Raw genomic sequence first — 21,234 nt, 5'->3', positions numbered from 1 at the left:
TTACTTGCCTATGATTGGTTTGGGCTAATTTATTAACAAATATATGACTTTGTTCTATGAACACTGGTACAGGCTGCTGGCACCATCAAGAATCACAATGGAACAAGTGGAAAACCACACCTGTTTACACTCACTGGCTACCTTGCATGGTTATTTGTGTCCATGGTGCCAATTCAGGTTAAGTCAGTTTAATTTGTCTACCCCAAGTTCACAACCCACAAATTTGCTTCAAAAGGAATTACATTCTGTAATGATGTAAAAGTGGGAAGAAACCTCAAAAAGAGCAACATATGAAGATTCCTTCTTCCTGGACAGATAGACATGCAATGGATGTTCTATTTCACATAGGCTTCGCCCTGTAAGAGCTGTTGCTATTTGGTTACCCCTTTGCACATGCGCAGTCGTGAAGCTTTCTTCCTTTTAGGTCAAAGTTCCAACGAAGCTGATCGGCAGAGCTAACATGTAACTCAGAGGAATTCTGTGGAAATAATCACACAGGATAAAACTTTAGTTGAAAACGTATTCTATTCAGGTCTTCTTTTCTCTTTCTCTACACCTCTGTCTGAGAGAAGACCAGGCATAAAACACCAAACATTTCTTTATAGGAAATGGACCCCAAATATCTTACCTTATCTCTCATAATCAACTTCAAAATTTGAAAAATACACCCAACTCAATCACTAGTCAGGAGCAAGGAAAAGGCAACGTATTGAAGTAGTCAGTGCTTTTTACCCTTAAATAACCTAACAAATTAGGAACAGAGAGACTTGGGGAGACTGAAAATGCAGGACCCTGCCAGACACGTTTCTCACTAATTGATTAAAGCCTCTTTGGTCTGCATCCTCAGTCTCCCAGATATGCAAGAACAAGCTGTGTTGCAGCAGTAGGCCCTTGCCTTTTGTTTACTCTTAATCTGCTCCAGTGTTCAAATTGGTTATTTTATAGAGGGATGCTTGCTTCATGGTTTCATAGTGGTAATGGTAAGAAGAAATGTAGTGACAGGATAAAATAATGGAAGACTGCTTTTGTTCCTGTTGCCACTTTAATCTCTACATATGACAGAAATTGAAAAAGATACACTTCCTTTAGTAGATTCCCCATGTGGCAGAAATATTACAATCCCATCACAAGCTCTCAGCAACCTATATAATAGCTTCAAGCAGGTGCTGATTTAGCACCTAATGAATCCAAGAATGATTAGCTGGTATGCTTGATGAGTGTGCAGTATACAGAGCCCTACTTCACGCTCTCATTTTTCAACCCTTAAGAACTGCAGTATCATTCAGTGGACAGATTTTTGCATTGCTGCATGTTTGGATTCAGGTTACATATGGGACTGGCTCATCCAGCTGTTATGAATAATGAGCTCTCCAGTCTATAACTCCCTACACATGGGGCATTTTCTCCAGAGGGAAGAGGTGGGAATGCTTAACATTCACTCACCATTATGGTAGTGACCAAGCCCCACCCTTGAGTCCGGCCTGGTCGGAGTCTGGTGTTCCGGAGTCTGTCCGCCTCCAGACTCAATACAGAGTGCAGTCACTAATGACATCCTAACAGAGGTAGGATCAAAGTTCACATATCATAAACAAGTCTCAAGTATTTTTAGTCAAGCTCCAGGTCTGGTGGGACTCATTATTACTTAGTTACATTGAATGTGATGGTCAGTGTTGTTGTAGAACACATTGTTTGATGAAATAAAATAGATTTAAGATAACAATCAATTACTGTAAATAAGATATCGGCCACAACCAATATAATGAAACTTGTTGCAGATTTTGTTTATGTACACATACTCTATGCCGGCTGATAAGTACAAAATGTCAATAAAGAAATGCAAAAGATGTGTTTAAAGTCCACCAGAGGTAATTGAGAAGGTGATTTCAACTGTAAAATGTCCACTTAAATACATACTGTTGTAATAGAAATAACAGCCTATATATCACTTTGAAATATAGATGTAGAAATTGTTATATATCAATTACAATTTGAAATAACTAATTCATACAGTTTTTAATCCTCTATAAAGTTTAGCGTTGCATTGTGGTTTAAAAAGAGCTACAGTGGACAGATAAATTAGCCAGGCTGGTACTGGCTTTTTGAAGAGATATAGGTATATAAGTATGTGTTGGCCAATAAGTAACTAAAAATAACAGTACAGAAATGGTAAACTAGGTCGGCCAAATCCGATTTGTACACTTTTACACACACAATATCTATTTCAGTATCAGTCTCAAAATCCCATTTTTGGGGCTATAATCCACAGATCTTGCTGCTATTCTTTTTTGTTTAAAGCCAAAGCTCTTTTTTTAGCTCTCAAAGTCACAGAAGACTAACCTAGGGGCCACGACAACTTTGGTACTTCAGATTATATCAATGATCAAGTATCTAGTTGGCAATTGTGGAGAAGGTACACATTTGACTGCTCTGTGAAACCAAATACTGCAGAGTCAGTTCTAATTAAATATACTCAAAACAAGTGATTTTGATTATACAATTCAAGTAAAAATATATGTCACAAATTTGTCTTTAGTTTCCCCTTGTGGGATCACTAAAATGTATCATCATCTTAAGTGACTGTTATTGCATCAAGGTTATTGTATCTGAGGTAAATCATTCATGTCACATGGGCCCGTCGTCCTGTACATCAAGTCCAGTTTACCATGTAGAGACACGATCTGAGCAGAATGAAAGGCTTTCTTAGTGTGACTGGAATAGATAGCCTCTAACCTGCACCATTGCCACTCTAGAAAATGCTGTTAACAGCACCCTGTCAGTCTGACAACATGTTTTCATTTGTGGTGACTGGGGAGAAGAGGGAGGACACTATCACATCAGATCAGTGAACCTCTCAGACCTAATCGCTCAAGTGTAGTTCAGCACTTCAGCTGTAGTATGGAACAAACTCCCGAGGCTGGCTAATTTGCATTCATCATCCTAATCTTTGTCATCAGCATCATCATCATCACCGTAATTATGACAATTATCTCTGTATAACTTCATTATCATATTCACATTCACCAAACCCTTACCCTCATTCAGCACAAAGAGAGCTATTTTCTTTTCTTGTGCAATGTAATGTTTAAATAAACATGAGCACAGTGGCCAGCGAAGGATGATGTGCTGCATTTGTAAGGAGTTTCTTAGAAAGTTCCATTTACCATCTTGAACCACCGATCATCAGGTGTACTGGATTGAAAGTAATGTGTTCACCATAACTTGACTTGACAATAGAAAATGGTTACTGAGATTTTTGTAATGCCTGTTTTTAAGATGACGCTGTTTAGTTTGATGATTAAGGGCAGGGCAGGCGGTCAGATTCAGCTTGGACTGTTTTTCTGAGGAGCTTTAAACTATATGTGTGAAGCAGCAAAGGGGAAGTGGGGAATTGCAGCGGGCATTAATCTACCAGTGCATTCAGATGCATTGGTCTTTCCGTCTGTTTGTGGTTCAGGCAGAGACTCTCCTGAGTGTGGCAATGAAATTGCGTGTGTGTGTGTGTGTGTGTGTGTGTGTGTGTGTGTATATATACACGCACTCATGTGTCTTGTGTGTCTGTGTGTGCAAACAAAGATAATCCAGTGTCTTGTTGGGAATGCCTACAGGCTTTGTGTTTGGAATGCCAAATGATACCTTGTGAATGAGCAAGAGGGCCGCTGTGTCTGCTGCAGTCATTGGAAAGGAAACATGAATCTTTCTGTCTGTAGTCCATGTGCTTTGGGAGACAAAGTGGGAGCATTTAAAAGCCCACCTGCTCTTTGCCTAAAACTCATCCTACTCCATCAGCAAAGTAATCTGGAAGTAAATAAGTTCTGAGTGCAGCCCTTTCCATCACCCTTTGTTGCATTAGTGAGACAATATCTAAAATGTTTGTAAAAAATGTTTTAAATGAATGTTCTTTGACTACACAAAGCCCTATATTGTGTTGCCTTTTGTGTGTCTCTAGTTGTTTGTGTGTGATAATACAAGTATCTTCCCTGACTCCTCTGTACAGGATTGGCCTTCTGCTTCTAGGAACGCCTCTGGACCGAGAAATCACAGATCAGTACCGTCTGATTGTCACAGCCTCCGACGGCAACCCTGGAGGGGTGAGCTCACAACCCTCTTTATTAAACTATTGGCCTAAGCTCAAATAAGATCTTCTCATACAAGCTTTTAGCTCGGATATTTGTCTCACTGAATCTTAGTGCTTCATTACCCTGGAAAATCAAATAATGTGTTTGAACTTGCACACTTTAATACCCTGTGATTTTGTAACCGATTCATAAAATCGGTTGTAGCACTAGTTTTTTGTGCCAACCAATGTAATAAGCATCCCACCAGCATAATAAGGGGTGCCTGTTCATTGATTTTCATGTAGAGATTATATATTTTTTGTGATTTTGGTAATCTGTTGAGTTAGTAGACTTTTCTTGACGGATTGATAAAAGGACTGCTGTGAATATAATTATGTAGGGTGAGAGTTTTTTTTTCCCCAAAGTACAGACTATCACACATAATCAGGTCTGACATTCGGTTCTGTCAGTCTATTATTATTTTACTTTTTTTTAAACTTGATTGTTTGATGATTGTCACTGTGTTTGGCTTTGAAATTATAAAGGCAATGGACAATTACAACTATATTTGCTGTATATACATATGTAATTATAAACAATTATGCAGAATAATTGTGAATAATTGCTAGTTTATTGAGTTGGCGTGCATTTTACTTACAGCTGTTTTGAGCTGTCAAAGGAGTTTTGCTCCACAGATTTTGAATATTAACACATTGTTTTAAAATGACAAAGTAATTTTAGCTTGTCTCTGCCTTCCCACGTACTTCGGCTCAATTTTCATATTCTTTCAGTGCTCCGTCTGGGTTTGCCCTATATTCGCAGGTTTTTTTCCGGCCACATATTTTGCGGTCCAATCAGCAAACAGAGGGAGTGGCTGAGAACAATGACTTTGAGGTTTGGTAACTTTCGGTGAGTTCGGCACTAATGATGGAGAAAGTTGCGAGCAAAACCGTTTGGTCCGTTGTGTCAACGCTGCCGAATATCTAGAAATTAAAGCCCGAGGAAGAACAATCTTTGCTGAGTCTTGTTGGTGGCCATGATGCTGCGGCCCTCCTCCCAACGGGGTTCGTGAAAATTTTGATTTTCTAGCTCGCTTCATCAGTGGTGAAGGAGTTGGCGATGCTAAGCCGATAACCAAACGTTTGTGATTGGTTACGGCAGATCCAGAGTGGCTCTGGACAGATCCAATAGTTTTAAACTTTGACAGAGTACCCACCTTCAAGGAAGTTAACACTTGTCAATGGAGAGTTGCCAGAATCTTTGTACAATTAAAATGTACAAGAGTCTGGTAGGACCAGGTTAAGGTATTGCACCATATCCAACATAATTGTAAAAACATGCTGAGTTTTTTTTAAGATAAGATAACAATTCTTTAGGCAAAATGCTAGATCATTTAATGTCCACATTTTTCAAACTCCACATCTCCAGTTTGTAAAGCAGGCTTTGTTATAAATGTGTAGTATCATAGCCCAAGCCATATGATAACTCCAATGACATCAATGTGACATCATCAGTTGTTTTTCAGAGTTGAGAAATCTCTTTAAGAGCGACCTAAGAGATTATAAATATACTCTTTTCATTTAAGTAGTACTAACCGTAAAACTGCTGCTCATACAATGTCATCACGAGTAGTTGTGTCTTTTGAGTTTGTACATACAAAGAGCTTTCTCTGTAACTTAGCCTTGGGAACAAGCAGACACTATAACTTAAAGGGAAATGCTGGTTGCTCTGTCTCCCACCGAGAGTTGATAATCATATAAACTGGCTTAATTTAATTAGACTTCACCTCAGTTGTCTCAGTTTTCACAGCTGTCTCTCCTCCAAGCAGAGGTGAAATGTGGTTTCCTTTTTAAGATGCTGTGTGTGATTGGTAATGAACATTAGCTGATGAGCTGTCACCGGAGTAATGTGGATTGCCCCCCTCTCACCTGCGCACGCATAAACATACAATTTATCCGTTGGCATACTATGCGTGTTAGTCAAATGGAGCTGTATAAGAAGCATACATGCTGCCAGCGTGTCCCCTTGGGAATGTCCCAGAACTGTAGAAGTGCAGGGGAGACAGTGACATGGTCAGAGAAAAAAAGAGCAAATAAATAGTGTTTACGATGGGGCCTCACCTCACAGAATGAGATAACGACAAGCTGGTGCTCTTTTTCCTGATATTAATGGTAAGATTGTACAAGCTGACACCCATTACCTGTATTGTGTGTGTGTGTGTGTGTGTGTGTGTGTGTGTGTGTGTGTTTGCTTGCGTGCATGTGTGCGTGCATGAGAAACGTCTCATCCACAGAGTAAATTACTGGTTGACTCGTGTGGGCTAAATGTCACATCTAGAAAGAAGCGCTGTCACAACAGGAAGGAAGTTGAATGACAGAGAGGGGTAAAGAGTTGCGGGAGGGTGGAGATGAAGGACTCATTCAGCAAAACAAAGTGATGTGAAAAGACTGGAGACAGGGAAACAGTCAAAGTAAGCACAGGGGAGGGCACAGTAAGGTGAAGGTGAAGGGGAAAGGGAAAATGAGGGGGACACCAGGGATTTAGATGTTTAATTTGTATTAAACTTTGGTAACCATAGGAACCGGACACAAGGAGAGAGGCAAGCCATCTTCCCCCTGGTGCTCTTTCATAATCAAAATCTGCACACACACAGACGTTTTCATAATACTTGTTTAGGTTTAACTCTTACAGGTACATAACACAAAGTATTGATAATAATGACATTATTTAAATAGCACTTTTAAAAACTGAGCTTTTATGTTTCAAATATTCAACTATTTGTTGACTTTTGGGGGAGGATCCACTGACCTAGTGACCAATTAAAAATGTGTATTCTTAATAGTGCACTGTGTAATCATAACTGCCAATAGACCCAGATCCCCAAAAGGATGCTGGATAAAGCAGTTTTTTTCCTGCCCTCAGAGGAGTGACTACATAAGAGTCTGATTATATCAGTCCCTCCAACTTTGCTTCTGGTCAGGGTTATCACTTCAAAGAAAAGCAGCATCAGCCACTTCTGGCTCTTTAAAAACAAAAAAAAAAGATGTAAGAAGTGTGATGGTTCTAAGCGTGGGTTGCCATGTCAAGTCGCTCAAGAAAGGACAGATTATGTACGTCTCTGAAGCTACAACAAAGAAAACAACAATGGTGGAGTAATTCCCGACAGACAGTGAGATGAAGGTCACATTAACTAGGTAATTTCATGTGAAATTGCTGCTGAGTGTCTCATCTGCCAGGGCAACTTCAAACAGCTGTCTTATGGGAAGTATTTTTTCTTGCAAGGGCCAACTCCTCTCACAACCCACCCATGCTTCCTCCACCAGAAAAGACCATTTACACCTTTATTTACATTCAGCTGTATCTCAGTGCACTCAGTGTTATATATTGTGCATATTCAGCCATGTTTGTGGATTTATGGAAGAGCTCTAGGTGTGTGTGTTCTATGTCATTGTTTGAAGGTTAAATGCAGTACATTGCTACACACTGATCCCGCAAATGAGTGAACACCTCATACGACGCTTGGGAGAATTTGCTTTGCCCAATGAGCTTTTAAATCAAACAAACCCTAAACATTATCCAAAACACACATAAACATAATTGACTTTACTGTCACATGAGTAAAATACAATCTACTATGAAAAAAAATCTAATGCCATACAGTGCCAGTGTTGATATAAATGTATTGAGTAACTGAATTTGGTGCTGCGTGTTGAACCAATGTTCTAAAAGTAAAAGCATATAATCAGATGAAGGAAGATGTAAAGGATCCAAGTTCATGCTTTTATGTCCAAAATACCAATCTTCCAACTTTTTACAGTTTTTTCTTTGTAACTAAAATCAAGAATACAGAAGGTCAATACAACCTGACACTGTTTTTCTACAAACAAAGCATTAGTGTTGGCATTCAAATTCCTCTTAATATCAGTAATAGTACATAAGTGCTTGTAGGCGTTTTCCCCCACTCATTTAATAGTTTTATTATTCACTTTTACAGGGGTTGTGACACTGTCTATGTTGATGTCATTGGTATGACATTAATTTCTATTCTATGTCAATACGACTAAGAGCCCTTCAGCAGCTCTGTGATCCTGAAACTATGAATGTCTGCACAAAATGTCCTGGCAGCCCATCCAATAGATCATGGTATTATCTGATCTCATTCCCATTATTAGGTGAAATGCTAACAAAAGCTTTATTATCTTATCATGGCAGAAAGTGTCAACAGCAAGAGTGACCATGGCTTTCTTATGGTTGCATAGTTTAACTACAGTAGTGTTTGCACTGTTATATGTTTACTGTGTCAATATATAATGGATTAAGTTATTGTTTTTGCCTGTGGACTTCAGGAACAAATGCTGCCATGATCGTGACAACTAATGGGGATCTCAGTAAAATACAATTAAATCAGCACCAACTACCATAATTTAAAAGATTGTAAATCTGCCTATACAGTATTAAATAATGATGAGAAATCAACTAACAGCATAAACCCATGATGAACTCATTATAAATATGATTTGGATGTTCTACCAGAATTACTATTATACACATTTACAACTGTGGCTGTTTTAAATTGACTTTTTACTCTCTCACAACTAAAAAGCAAAGCAATTTGACATTTAAAAACACTTTTTTTAAACTATTGTTTCAGTGATTCTGCTTTTTATGTAAAGGGATCATTTATGGACATTTACCACCCTAAACAAGGAATAATTTATGAGTCTTATTTTATTTATTTGAGCTCTTTGTAAAGTTTTCTACAGCATATTACAGCCAAGCCCAACAATACAGGCCTTTCACCCCTGAGACCGAGGGTCGCGTCTCGCACATGGCATTTTATTTCCCCGTTGTTGCGTGCCAAACAGACCGCGGATCGCGTCCCTGCGCCTGAGTATTGTGTTCCACGTGTTGCATTATATTTCCCCTTAGTTGCATCCCCCAAAGCAACCTAGTGTCATGGCAGTTAGTGAAATGGTCAAATTTGAATATTGTAACCTATACATAAAATAATCGACATTAACATTACCTGTACACAAATCAATAAATCTAAATATGTTGATCATTTCACGAACTAGCGTGAGACTGGTTTGCATGTTATAGCTTAGTGGGCCCATAAATATTGCCTATTCATGTATGACTACTATTCTGAACTGTTATAACTGGTATGTTATCAAGCATTATGAAAGGTTATATTTCCACTCAAAAGTACTTCTAAAAATCACTATTTAGCCAGTCAACCTTGTTTCATTCAATTCCTTGTACAATTATTACTTGAGCATGAGATTCATTACATAACTTATTAAATACAAAGTTGGCTCCACATGTTAGCCAAATCTATTTTTCAAAAGCTTTTTTTGTGGTTTATGTTGTATTTATGAACTTTGTATTGTGTACACTTTGTATTGTATAACTTTATTGTGTTCTTTATTTTCTTTCTTTAGACATCCACTACAACTGTGAGCATAGTTGTCACTGATGTCAACGACAATGACCCTAAGTTTGACCTCACAATACTTAAGAATTTGACTGTCCGAGAAGAAGAGGCCAATTTGTTTGTAGGACAAGTCAGGGTAAGTGAGAGTCTTGTTCTTTTGGAATTCAAAAGCTACTGTTTCACCGACATCCACATATCCCTCTTTTATAAGCCCTCTAAGATAGATCTAATGTGTTCTTTTGGCGGTTGTATATTCACATGTCCTTTCTCATAAATTGTACTGAATGCATGAGAACTGAGTTACAACTGTGCCTCAGTTATTGTTGTCCATTAAAATATGACCTGGCATTTACCAACATGGTCAATGTTCTTGGACAGATTTGTCACCCAGAGCTGCAGTCCTGTTGACTGGCCTGGTTCAGCACCACTGAGCAGCCAGGCTTTTCTAATTACATTTCTAGATTAATTGGCCTGATTTTTGTCAGTGGATTCATTTTGGAATAATGACAGGAGACGTCATCTGCACATACACTACAATGCCTTCAAAGTGGAAGATGAAGCAAGGGGTCTTGGTTTTGCATTGCCTCAATCTCCACATATCATCCCAAGTCACTGTTTTTTAAACATTTGGAACTGAATATAGTTAAGAGCAAAACAAAAGTTTCAAAACAGGCAACCAGGAGACATTTGAGGGTCTATCAGGGGAGTTTGGCAATATTATAAAATACTGTCTGTATCTGTCTATTTAAGAAAAAGTGTGGAAGTTGTCTCCGCCACAACACTATGTTTATCTCTATGTAGTTGTTGATATTTACAAAATATCTTCATTTTAGGTATATACCAAAGTAATTGTGGATTTACATTTTTGCAATCAAAGAGCATGAGATGCCGAAATGGATGCCAATAAGATTCTGAATGGGAAGTTTGCTTATTAAAAGTTGCCAAATGGTTCCTTTGACAAGACCAATGTGATCTTGAACTGAGCTATCATCGCAACATGTCCAGTCGGAAATACCACATTCTCTGCCCCCTCGTTAAAGTATTTCTTTCAACCTTTTATTGATGGATAGTGTTAAATTGTGTGAGAGATTATTTGCTCCAAGTGTGAATGTTATTGTGAAATTTAACACCACAGTCAATTCACTTTTTCATGTTGATAAGAGCATTAAAATGAGAAAAACTTAACTATTCCATTAATGCGATTAATCGCAATTTAATATATTTAATTGTTTGACAGCACTAGTTTAAATACTTTTTTGATCAATACTGGAAATTATTAGAGTTTTTGCTGCTCATGTAAACAATAAATTTGCCAATGGTAAACATGTACTGTCATATCACTCACATTTGTTGCCTTTCAGGAAATACACTATTAACATTAGCCATCCCTTTACATTTTTCAGGAGGTAATAAAATGGACCTACAGAAAATGTTCTGAGTTCAAGAACTGAAATAAGACAAAAAGACATGTGAAGGAAGCTTTCAGTTTGAATAAAGTAAAGCTAACTCACAAGTATTTCCTCACAAATGCAGGCAGCAGCTACTGTAGATTAGGGTTTAGCCCACCCCACTGTCTCTCTTTCTGTCCTGCCTCGGAAGGTTTTCTCAACTGGCACCTTGCCAACTTGAGCTGAGGCTGTGCCTTTGTGCCTGAAGGAAAAGTACATTAAAGTGCTTAGCTGAACACAATCCTGCTCTCCATGCACACAGTGGAGGTACAGCTTAGCCTGTTGTAGCTAATCAACAAAGGATGAAGCCTTTTTTATAACACTTTTGCATTAAAAATGTGGATGATAAGAACAATCTCTCAAACACAAGTTTCGTATTGTAGACACAAATTTGTGACTATAATGATCCCCCAATGGATTGGATTATATGACAACACATTAAGTTAGACATGTCGTTTTCACCTTTTTGTCACATTAAAAATGTAATGCTGGTTGATTACAGACACCCTCCTCTTCTCTTGCATGTTATGCTGAATTTAGGCAAAATCCAGCAAGACTGTAAGATTCCTCACTGTAGCTATGCCGACGACACCCAGATTTACTTTGCACACACTGCTCATATAGACTTATTGGGTCAGTTTAGGAGCTTTGTTTGCAAGTGCATGTCTGTTACAAGTTACTCTTATTTTAATAACTAATTTTCCCCATGAGAAAAGTAGCCTACGGTTCACTAACTAAAAGTCAAGGGACATGGATGGATGAGATCATACGGATTGCGTTAATTAAGCTGCTATTTGTGTCCACTCATTGTCTCCACACACAATATCCAAAAGCCTATTGACCTTTTCCATATTTTAACCCCACATATCCAACACCTTATGTAAACATTCTGGCGCCTTCGGGGATAAAGAACTGTATACAAAAATCCCCACTAATTGATGCCACAGTTAAAAATATCTAAAATATTTAGACCTAATTCCACATTTCTCTACCACAGTATGAAAGGATTTCAATATGCCACAGAGATAGAGATCCCCCAGTGTAACAGTTCCATTTAACAACCAGTCCCTCCAAAAAAGGAGAGATCTACAAAACATAACTTTTTGGAATTTGCCAAATACTGCTGCAATTGGTGTGAGATCTGGCCTGCCCTGCCCAGACCTTTATTAGACATACATTAATATTTCCATTACAGGCTTTGGAAATATGCAGATTTGTAAGTTGATTTAATTGGCTGTGAATTAATTGGATCACAGCCCTTACATGGCAAGGAGCAAAGATCAAATTTGTTGTGTAATCACTTTACAGATGTAGTGATATTTATGTGCATACTGACATGATGTGCTTTAATCTTTTTGTTGGCAGAGGTTTAATGCTAAAGTCCAGTTTTTAAGCTTTTATATTTGTCAGGCACTGTATAAAACAAATTAGGGTTAGCCACCGTATGTGTATGTTGTGTATCCTCTTCCCTCTTTCACTGTTGGCCTTTTCTTCCTTCTTTTAGCTGCCTTGTCCTTATTTGCACTGAAGTTAATAAAATATTGCCAAACAATGCAGTGTGTTCTCCCTACATATTTCTTCTCTCACCCTTCTTCTCTCTGTTTCTCTCTCAATTACAACAACGAATTACAAACACACAAGAGACTGTTGGAGTATGAACAGACACACACACAAAACACACACTTGTATAAGCATAAGCAGAAAAATGACCTGTCATATTTACACGGGAATTAAAATTTGTAGCAGATAACTTAGTCTGCCCTGCCAGATCATCGGAGTAGTACCACGTGCCTCTCCTGAGATCATTTCTCTAACCTTTTATTTCTTTCAGTTTTTATTTTACTCTTTTTATTTGAAGAACAACATGTACTTCATGCTATTAAATGATGATTGAGCATTTAAGGATTTCCTGTTGATTTCCTGTTGAATGCAGAATTTGCATGAAAAAGGCTCTGGCCTTTTTGAACTCACAAATGATTACTAATGACTCTGTGACAAAAACTATAATCTCAATATGAAGAACAGGAAATGAGACACAAATGTATGACAGTTGTTTCTGCTCATTTGCAGCAATCTAGCTTACATGGCTTTTTGTTTGAAGCCTCTATAAATATGTAAGGCATTTAGATAAAGCCAGGCTCGAATGGATCAGGTGGATTGTAGCACATTAAATTCGCAACAGCTAAGGAGAAAACATTCGGCATTTCAGTGCTAAAATGTATTATTATTACTATGTTGTGTGTTAGAGAATATTACTTCCTCTCTGCCATTATTGATGTATGTAAATTAAATTTCAGTGTTTCCCACGGATTGTCAGTTTACTTCAGCGGTATCGGAAGGGAAAAGGCGGTTTATTAATGACTTTTTATTGACGTTTCATTTAGCGAGTCCATTTACTCACAGTTTTTTCTACATACGCAGTCTCTCAGTCCACTGTAAGATAATGGCCATTGCAACGTTCTCTGGCTATTATGCTTCCCTCTAATTATCCATTTATGCTGTGTGTCTCACCAACGCATTGGCATTGACCACTACCCAAACAAGTGCAGTTATGCCAGTGCAATGAATTATGGTCATTGTAGTTCCCCACTTGCTTTGGGAGCTTGGCGGCATTCAGTGATGATTGGTTAAAAACTACTACAGCTAAAATAGATTTTTTTAATCATAAAAGTCTGTGTGTGTGTGTGTGTATATATATATATATATATATATATATATATATATATATATATATATATATATACACACACACATACAGTAATAATGCCGACCTTTGCTTTTTTTCCCCCAGGCTACGGATCCAGATGCAGGGGTCAATGGCCAGGTGCGCTATCGGATCGTGAATCACCCAGACTTGTTTATAATCAGTGCTAACGGCAGCATCTACACAAGAGTTCCTCTTGACCGGGAGCTTAGGAGCCAATATGAGTTGGTGGTAGAAGCCTCAGATGGAGCAGTGGATCCACGGCGGACGACATTGACCCTCTCAATCCAGATTACGGATATCGATGACAACAGCCCAGTCTTCTCCCAGCAGACGTATACTGTGAATGTACCTGAGAACAGTCCTGTGGGAACTGTGATCCTAAAGCTAAGCGTAAGTTCTTGTGTGTTTATTGCCAACCTTTTTTTTCTTTTTCCATCCTTAAATTACTCCTGTCTTCCTGTATATGATGTAGCACAGGTGTTTAAAACAACAGTTGTAATAAAAGGCTTTTACTGTAGCATCTTTTAACTTTTAATAGGTAAAATAGCAGTTAAATGTCAAATGCTTCCAGACGGAAACATTCACACAGACAGAAACATACACAGCCTTATATACAGAGCGAAGAGAAACATTTTTTTTTCTTCTGTTATGTTATGACAGCTGTTTGGACTCAAACAGCATCCGATTTAAAGCCTGGAGTTTTCATGTCATTGCCAACCTTTAGTAGAGGATAATTTTTTCATCTGTCCTGGCAGAAATTAATACGATTCTCCCCAAAAAATGTTAAACTTGGTGGAATCTGTTGTTCAGTAGATTCACCACTGTCATACGATGGCTCACATGTTTGGCACTGAAGTGAAGTGTAAGGAAACCATATGCAAGCAGAGGAGCGAGTAATTGCTGGCACATTGCGAGTGACATTTCCCGGAGAGGGGTAATGCAAGAAGGGCGGTTAAAAAAGCAGGGAGGTAAGGGTTTAGGGGTGTGAGTGACAGTGACACCGACACCATTAATCTCCCTGACTTCTCCCTGTGTGTGTGTGTGTTTGTGTGTGTGTGTGTGTGTATGTGTGTGTGTGTGTGTGTGTGTGTGTGTGTGTGTGTGTGTGTGTGTGTGTGTGTGTGTGTGTGTGTGTGTGTGTGTGTGTGTGTGTGGAGGGCAAAGCCACACATATTCTAGGATCCATGTAGTGCACTTCATCCACTTCTATTGCAGTAGCCTATCTATCTAAGATCTCTACTTTGAGAGTTGTGATTTTATGCAAAGAGGACTAAACTTAAGCCCCTTAGTAGTTTAATTTAATCAGAATCTATTAATGATTGATGTAAGTAACCCCTGCAGCATAAGACGCATAATTAATTAATTAATAGAAACATTAATATTCATTGTCCACAGCTAAATTGCTTATGTGCATATGTACTGAATATGTAAGGTCCAAATTTTGTGGCTCTTCCAAACACCCCACTTTTCCCTCACACATTACCTCCGTGTTCTTTGATGAACTGTAATTGATTTTCCTACTCCTCCCTCTCCTTTTTCTTCTCATAGGCGGTAGACTCAGACCTCTTCTCCAATGTCACATATCGGATCAAGACTGAATCGGCCAGACAGCTGTTTTCTCTGAACCCTGTCACGGGGGAGTTAGCTGTGCTCCAGACCCTGGACTTTGAGGACCTGGCAGCTATGGGCATGGGGGCCTCCTACACTTTCCAGGTGGAAGCTGTTGACCAAGGAGGGGTCATGCCCCCAGGGCAGGCTACCATCACGGTCCGAATTACGGTAAGAGCCCCCTGGATAGTCATCCCAGCTCAACCTCTGTGATTTATTCTCCTCAAATCATGCTCACTGTCCTTCAGGAACAGCAGCAGTGGCATGAAATGCTTGCTCTTTGGGGCAAATACTAGAATTGTTGGGGCTTTGTAAATTACAGAGTGTGGTCTAGACCTACTCTATCTGTAAAGTGTCTCGAGATAACTTTTGTTATGATTTGATACTATAAATAAAATTGAATTGAATCATTAGTGAGTTTTACAGTAGTGAAAGCTCATCCAAGCCATAGTCCAAAAGGGGATTGGAGACATATTGTACATTATTGCACCTGAGCTGCTTTTGTGATGTGAAATTAATTGTTATGTGTTATTCCATTCAGTGCAAAAGCAGAATACATTTTCTTGTAAAACATATTCTGGCGTCCCAACCTGCTTTTCCTGGTAGCATCACCAGGACAAAGAGATGATGATGGATAGGTGTTTTTGCCTTGCACGCCATGCCATTTCCAATCTGAATGAATTATTAGCTTTGTGACAGCAATTATGCCTGGTTTTTCAAGAGCTTGTATTCTCTTTACAACCTTTCAAGAGATTAACGGCTGAATCCCTACGAAAGGATTAGACGCCTTATGTTGTGGTACTATTTGTGTGTGTGTGTGTGTGTGTGTGTGTCAATGGGGTGTGGGTTTTGCACTGTAAGTAATTATGTGATTCAAAATGTGTGCATTCCCATTTTCTCTTTGTACGAATTCAGTACATATCCAAGTGAGTGTCTCAGAAGTCTGCAGAAATAAGCTCTCTGTATTACATTACAAGCTTACTCAAGCAGGCTCACTGCCTGGCCTGCCAACCTATAGAATGAGTTTTTCCTCTGATAAGGACAAGCTTTGTTGCAGTGTCCGTGCTGTCACTCAGGAACTGCGTTTGATAGGATATGTCATTGCACAGCTACTGATATCAAACCAATGTCTGCTATTTGAAATGGCAGACATGAATTAGAACGAGACTAATGGATTTACGCAGCCTTCTCGGGGACTCGAAGTTGGAGTTGATTCCACTGATTCCATTTCCTTCCTCAAATAACACCTCCATAGGGTTATTTGAAGTGGTTTGTGTTTGTTTTCCCCTTGCATTGTTTTTTGTCGCTTTCATCGTTTGCGTTTCGGTGATGGATTGAGTGTCCTGCTTGTCTTGTTGTTCCGCACGAGTCTCCCAAACTTTCTCTTCTATTCTTGTACTTCAGAAATGTAAGACAGACACTTTGTGTATGTGTGTGTACGTGCGCGCAAAAGAATGTTCCCAGCAAACACAAGTGTGTCTGTGCTTGCATCTTGTGAACACTTGCGACACAAGGATCAGTCTTTGTTGTTCAAAGTAAGAGCTAGATCATAGATTTTCTGCTAGGCAACACTAAACCTGTGTATAGATCAAAGTGAGGCTGCCCTCCACCACTGAGTTTATAGAACACATGCTGGTGCCCATAGCTCAGTCAAAACAGTGGAAAGTAAAGAGAGCATCCAAGAGAAAGGAAGAGCAGGCTCCAGCAGTTATACTACAGAGTTAACCTATTCCTGAGAGATATGTGTATAGCTTACTGAGTTTTCATTCTCACAAAGCAAAGAAATGGTGACACAGTTAACATGATTTGATTTTTTGGCAGGCCCATAAAATTTATTTACGGTGGAAAGGTGATTAAAAGCTGTGGTGATGTTAAGCTGCCACATGTGTTTTGGGGAGCACTACACAACAGTATATCGCTGAATCCCACAACTATCACCTAAAGGAGTAGAAAAGACAGCATAACGGATCACTCTCTTTCCATGTAATCAGACTGTACATTTAAGTACATCAGAAAACCTTGTTCAAGGCAATGCACCATAAGGGTTCTTAATATTCAAGCTCCATTCTTTTAAGATTTATTGAGAGAATTCTTACGCAATGTTTTTAGTTTTAATCATTGCATCAGCAATATCTTTTTTTAGGGCCTAATTTTATATTTTAAATTTAGAAAATGGATGGAATATTTTCATCTGCGATGGTGTGACTACCTAATAAAGTATGTATGTGTTTATATCTGATCACATTCAGTTCATATGCAGGGTTTGTAAAGTCAATGGACAAACCCTGGGGCATGCTGAATTACTGCAGTGGGAAATTTTGCCTTAATCTACAAAATCTTGCTGGAAGTGTTAACTGAAATCAAACAAAGCAGCAGCTGCAAAAATCTGCAGAGCATGCAGACAACATCAATAGTAGTAGTAGTAGCAGAATACATTGATAAATGTTTTTGACCCTGCTAAAGCCTAATTTGATCTGTCACCGAAGCGAGATCTCTTCTGCTGGTTCTCTGTAACCTGTTAATCTGCAGGAGTGTATCTGAACATTTTGTACTGTGCTGACTAAATCATGTTTTATAACAAACACATAACTGATACACCTATCTCTTTTTGTGTTTAGGACATGAATGACTTTGCTCCCATCTTTACCCAAGACCTGTATACAGGCTTGGTGGCACCAAATGCAGAGAAAGGAACGGTCATCACAACTGTTTTTGCTAAGGACCAAGACCCACCAGTAAGTACAAAGAAAATACACATCACACTTTACATTTATATTTAACACAGCATCTGTGGGAAAGTGTCAAAGCGCAAAGAGCTTGTTGACTCCATCTGTGTCTTTAATAAAGGTAGCAGAGATGATGTGCTGTCAGACAATTTCAGCCATAGCATTCCACACGCATTTTAAAGATGTTTCCAATGCTTTGATGCTCTCATTAGAGCTACAGTGCTGTGTGTCTGTATTGTAAGGGGGTCTTGTTCAGCGGCATCGCTTGTATGTGTCATCTATCAGTTGCCTCAGACATCTTCATGCTACCTCAATATATCTAAGCAGGTTCTCCTGGGACTGGAACTATAAATCTGCAAACCAAGAAAAAAATGACACAAACCACAAGAGAAAATTTGACACCCGGTTGAGACAAGAAATTATATAACTAAGAGGAGTTAAAACAGGAACAATGGAGGATTTCCTTTTTTATGTTATTGTTTTTATTGTTTCCGTATTCTTTATCTCTATTCCTCTCAGCTAAACTTCATTTATTGGCAGTGCCACCCACTTTAATATTTTATTGCACTTTGTGAGTCAGCATTCTCACATCTTCTCTTTCTTTTTGGTTGTGCAAGAGAGTTAGTTTCTTTTTTTCTTAATGGATACTTCACCAAACCAACATTTTTCTCTAATACTGTAACAAACTGTATTTTTTATTTAATTTTCAAAATGTCACTGTGAAGAAAAGGGAACTGGGGAACTCCCTGCCTTGTCCTAATAGCTTCCAACTCAGAATTGTTTTTTCAGTGAAGTTCTGAATGGCTGGACTCAATGGCTGATCTCACCAGGGCTGGGTTAGCTGTACTCTCCGCCACACTGACTGCTACATCTCACCTCTCCTCTCAGAGGGAGACTCTCCCTCCTCCTGCTTCCCTGCCCAACTCATCTCCACCTCACAAAATCATTCTCTTCAATGTGAATCTTTCCCCTATACAGGATTTGTTTTCTGAACAGTTCTGATAGATAAATGATGTGCAGTGGAAAACACCCAAGAGTGCTGAGGACCAAATTATAAGTAGGAAATCATCATAATGTTCCCATGAGCACAGTGGCAGCGAGAGAGACATGGGAGGGATTTGGGAAAGTGGTTTGACTGACAGAAGGATAAGATCTTCTAACAGGAGCTGACTAACCCAGTCTCTTATTGACCTGGATTTGGGAGCTCAAAGTATTTTATTGACACCATGCCTGTCATAGTGGAACTAGTGGTCTCTAGTGGAACACAGATTAGGCTAGTGCTTGCTAAATACAAACACAAATGTGTGAACACATCCTCTCTATTACATAGGCTCATAAAATCCTGTGCACACAAAGAAAGGGACAGAGGAAGAGACTCGCTCTAACTTGTAGTCTTGATGCGACAAACATGAGCCACGTTTATTGTATATTATAAGGTTATAATGGTATGAACCAATTATTCTCCAATTTTCTTATAATTTTTAAAAAATAAGGCACAATATATATCCACCTGTACCCTGTATTTTTGGCAGTGCCACTCAACCCCATACCATCCCATGCTATGTTAAACCTAACACACCAGCTGTGGCTTAGGAGGTAGGGCGGGTCTTTTAATCACAAGGTTGGGGGTTCAATCCCTGTCCCCGTCCCTGCAAAGCCGCAGTGTCCTTAAGCAAGACGATGAACTCCAAATGGCTGATGGGCAGGTGTCTTGCATGGCAGCCTTGCTACATCTGTGCATGATTATGTATGTGAATAGGTCAATGAGAGGAAAAGGCGCTATATAATTGCAGTCCATCTACCATTGACTATATCACTCTAAATGAGAGGATATCACCATGGAGACAAATGTTCCTAGATAAAAAGCTTTATTCTTCAGTCCAAGATTTGCAGTTTATTTGTGACAGATATGTCACAAATACGGCATTGTTCTTCATAGCAGACAATCTATAAGTCTTTATGATTCCAATTACTTTAGTAATCTTTTAGTAACTAACAAATTAAATCTGTTAATTACTCATTTCACAACCCTACCAAATTTTAAGTTATACTAGTGTGTTGGCTGTGCTGTGTTTAAACCCTCAGTTCATGTCTTGCTTCTGTGTTGTGCATCTCTAAAGCATCATTCAGTGCTTCTGAGCTTGTTTGTTAATTCATGAACTGGCTTTTTTATACTAGAATTGGATTTTTATTAAAAGAAATACAAGCACAACAAAACGTAAGAAATGCATATGCTAAGCACTGTATGTCTACATTTTTGTTGATTATCTGCAATGGTAATGACACAGTGAGGTCACTCCAGCTTGGACATAAAACATTTACAATCAGTGAGAAACACCAGACATGAAAGGTGTTGTTCAGCTGAAAATATCTGTAGACATAGACAGACTGAGATGTACTGTAACTATAGTTTATTCACTACTTGACTCTGGTGTGAGCCACTGTGAGTTTTTGCAAGAACTTCTACTGTCAAATCATGTAGCCCCCTCAGGAAAGAGCAACATAGGTTTTCAAACGGTGTTTTGTTATGAGTAGTCTAAATCGCCAAGGTTACATTTACGGCACGTGTCAAACTCAAGGCCCGCATGTCAATTAAGGTTCACATTACATTTTGTTCCACCAAGTTTTTGTCACTTTTACCACGTTTTGGATGCTTTTTTCTATGATGGCTGAGGAACTTTTTGGGGACTTTATGTGGACCAAACTATAAGTGAGAAGACTGTAACTTAGACACGACACCGGTGGACTCAAATGCATGACTCATAAAGCAGTGGAAAGTTTGACAAAAAGTTTACTTGGACTAAGTTTAAGCAAAGAAAAGCGCTCACTTGGAGGATCAAACAATTTCACAAAATTAAAAAACAAAACCTGGTTGCTTGAAGATTTGGCATAGAACTCTTGACAACATTGTCATATGGACAGAAGAAGACAAGCTGGCATAAGACAAAGGGAGACAAGGACTATTTATACAAGAGGTATGGAAAAATGGTCAACTCAATCAGGGGCAGGGTAGACTATCACAGTGAAGGGAAATTCACACAAAAGGAGAAAGTCAGGGTCCTAAACGAGAGAGAAAGTGAATACAAAGTAAAACAGGAAGTGCACAACAAGACTAGACATGAGTGACTTAACAAACTTAACAAGACATGAAGACTATGTGAGACATGCAATAATACAGTATTTGACTTTTTCAATAAATAAATATAAGCATGTCTGGCCCCTGATATCATTCTCATTTTCCAGTGTGGCCCTTAGT

The 21,234-nt window shown here is 38.8% G+C and overlaps 1 protein-coding gene across 18 annotated transcripts in view; it reads left to right on the top strand.

The window, feature by feature from the left end:
* pcdh15a (protocadherin-related 15a) overlaps window positions 1–21,234 on the top strand; it is a 197,280-nt gene that overhangs the window by 118,175 nt on the left and 57,871 nt on the right. For all 18 annotated transcript variants that reach the window (XM_034897631.1, XM_034897633.1, XM_034897632.1 and 15 more), the window contains 5 exons: window positions 3,995–4,088; window positions 9,497–9,625; window positions 13,729–14,034; window positions 15,193–15,423; window positions 17,871–17,987. In XM_034897631.1, coding sequence (XP_034753522.1) covers window positions 3,995–4,088; window positions 9,497–9,625; window positions 13,729–14,034; window positions 15,193–15,423; window positions 17,871–17,987 — 877 coding nt within the window. The remainder of the gene's footprint in view (window positions 1–3,994; window positions 4,089–9,496; window positions 9,626–13,728; window positions 14,035–15,192; window positions 15,424–17,870; window positions 17,988–21,234) is intronic.

This window comes from Etheostoma cragini, chromosome 17 (assembly GCF_013103735.1).
Source record: "Etheostoma cragini isolate CJK2018 chromosome 17, CSU_Ecrag_1.0, whole genome shotgun sequence".
In the NCBI taxonomy this organism is placed as follows: Eukaryota; Metazoa; Chordata; class Actinopteri; order Perciformes; family Percidae; genus Etheostoma; species Etheostoma cragini.
The sequence above is the reverse complement of the archived record's forward strand: the minus strand, read 5'-3'. Positions and strand labels throughout refer to the sequence as shown.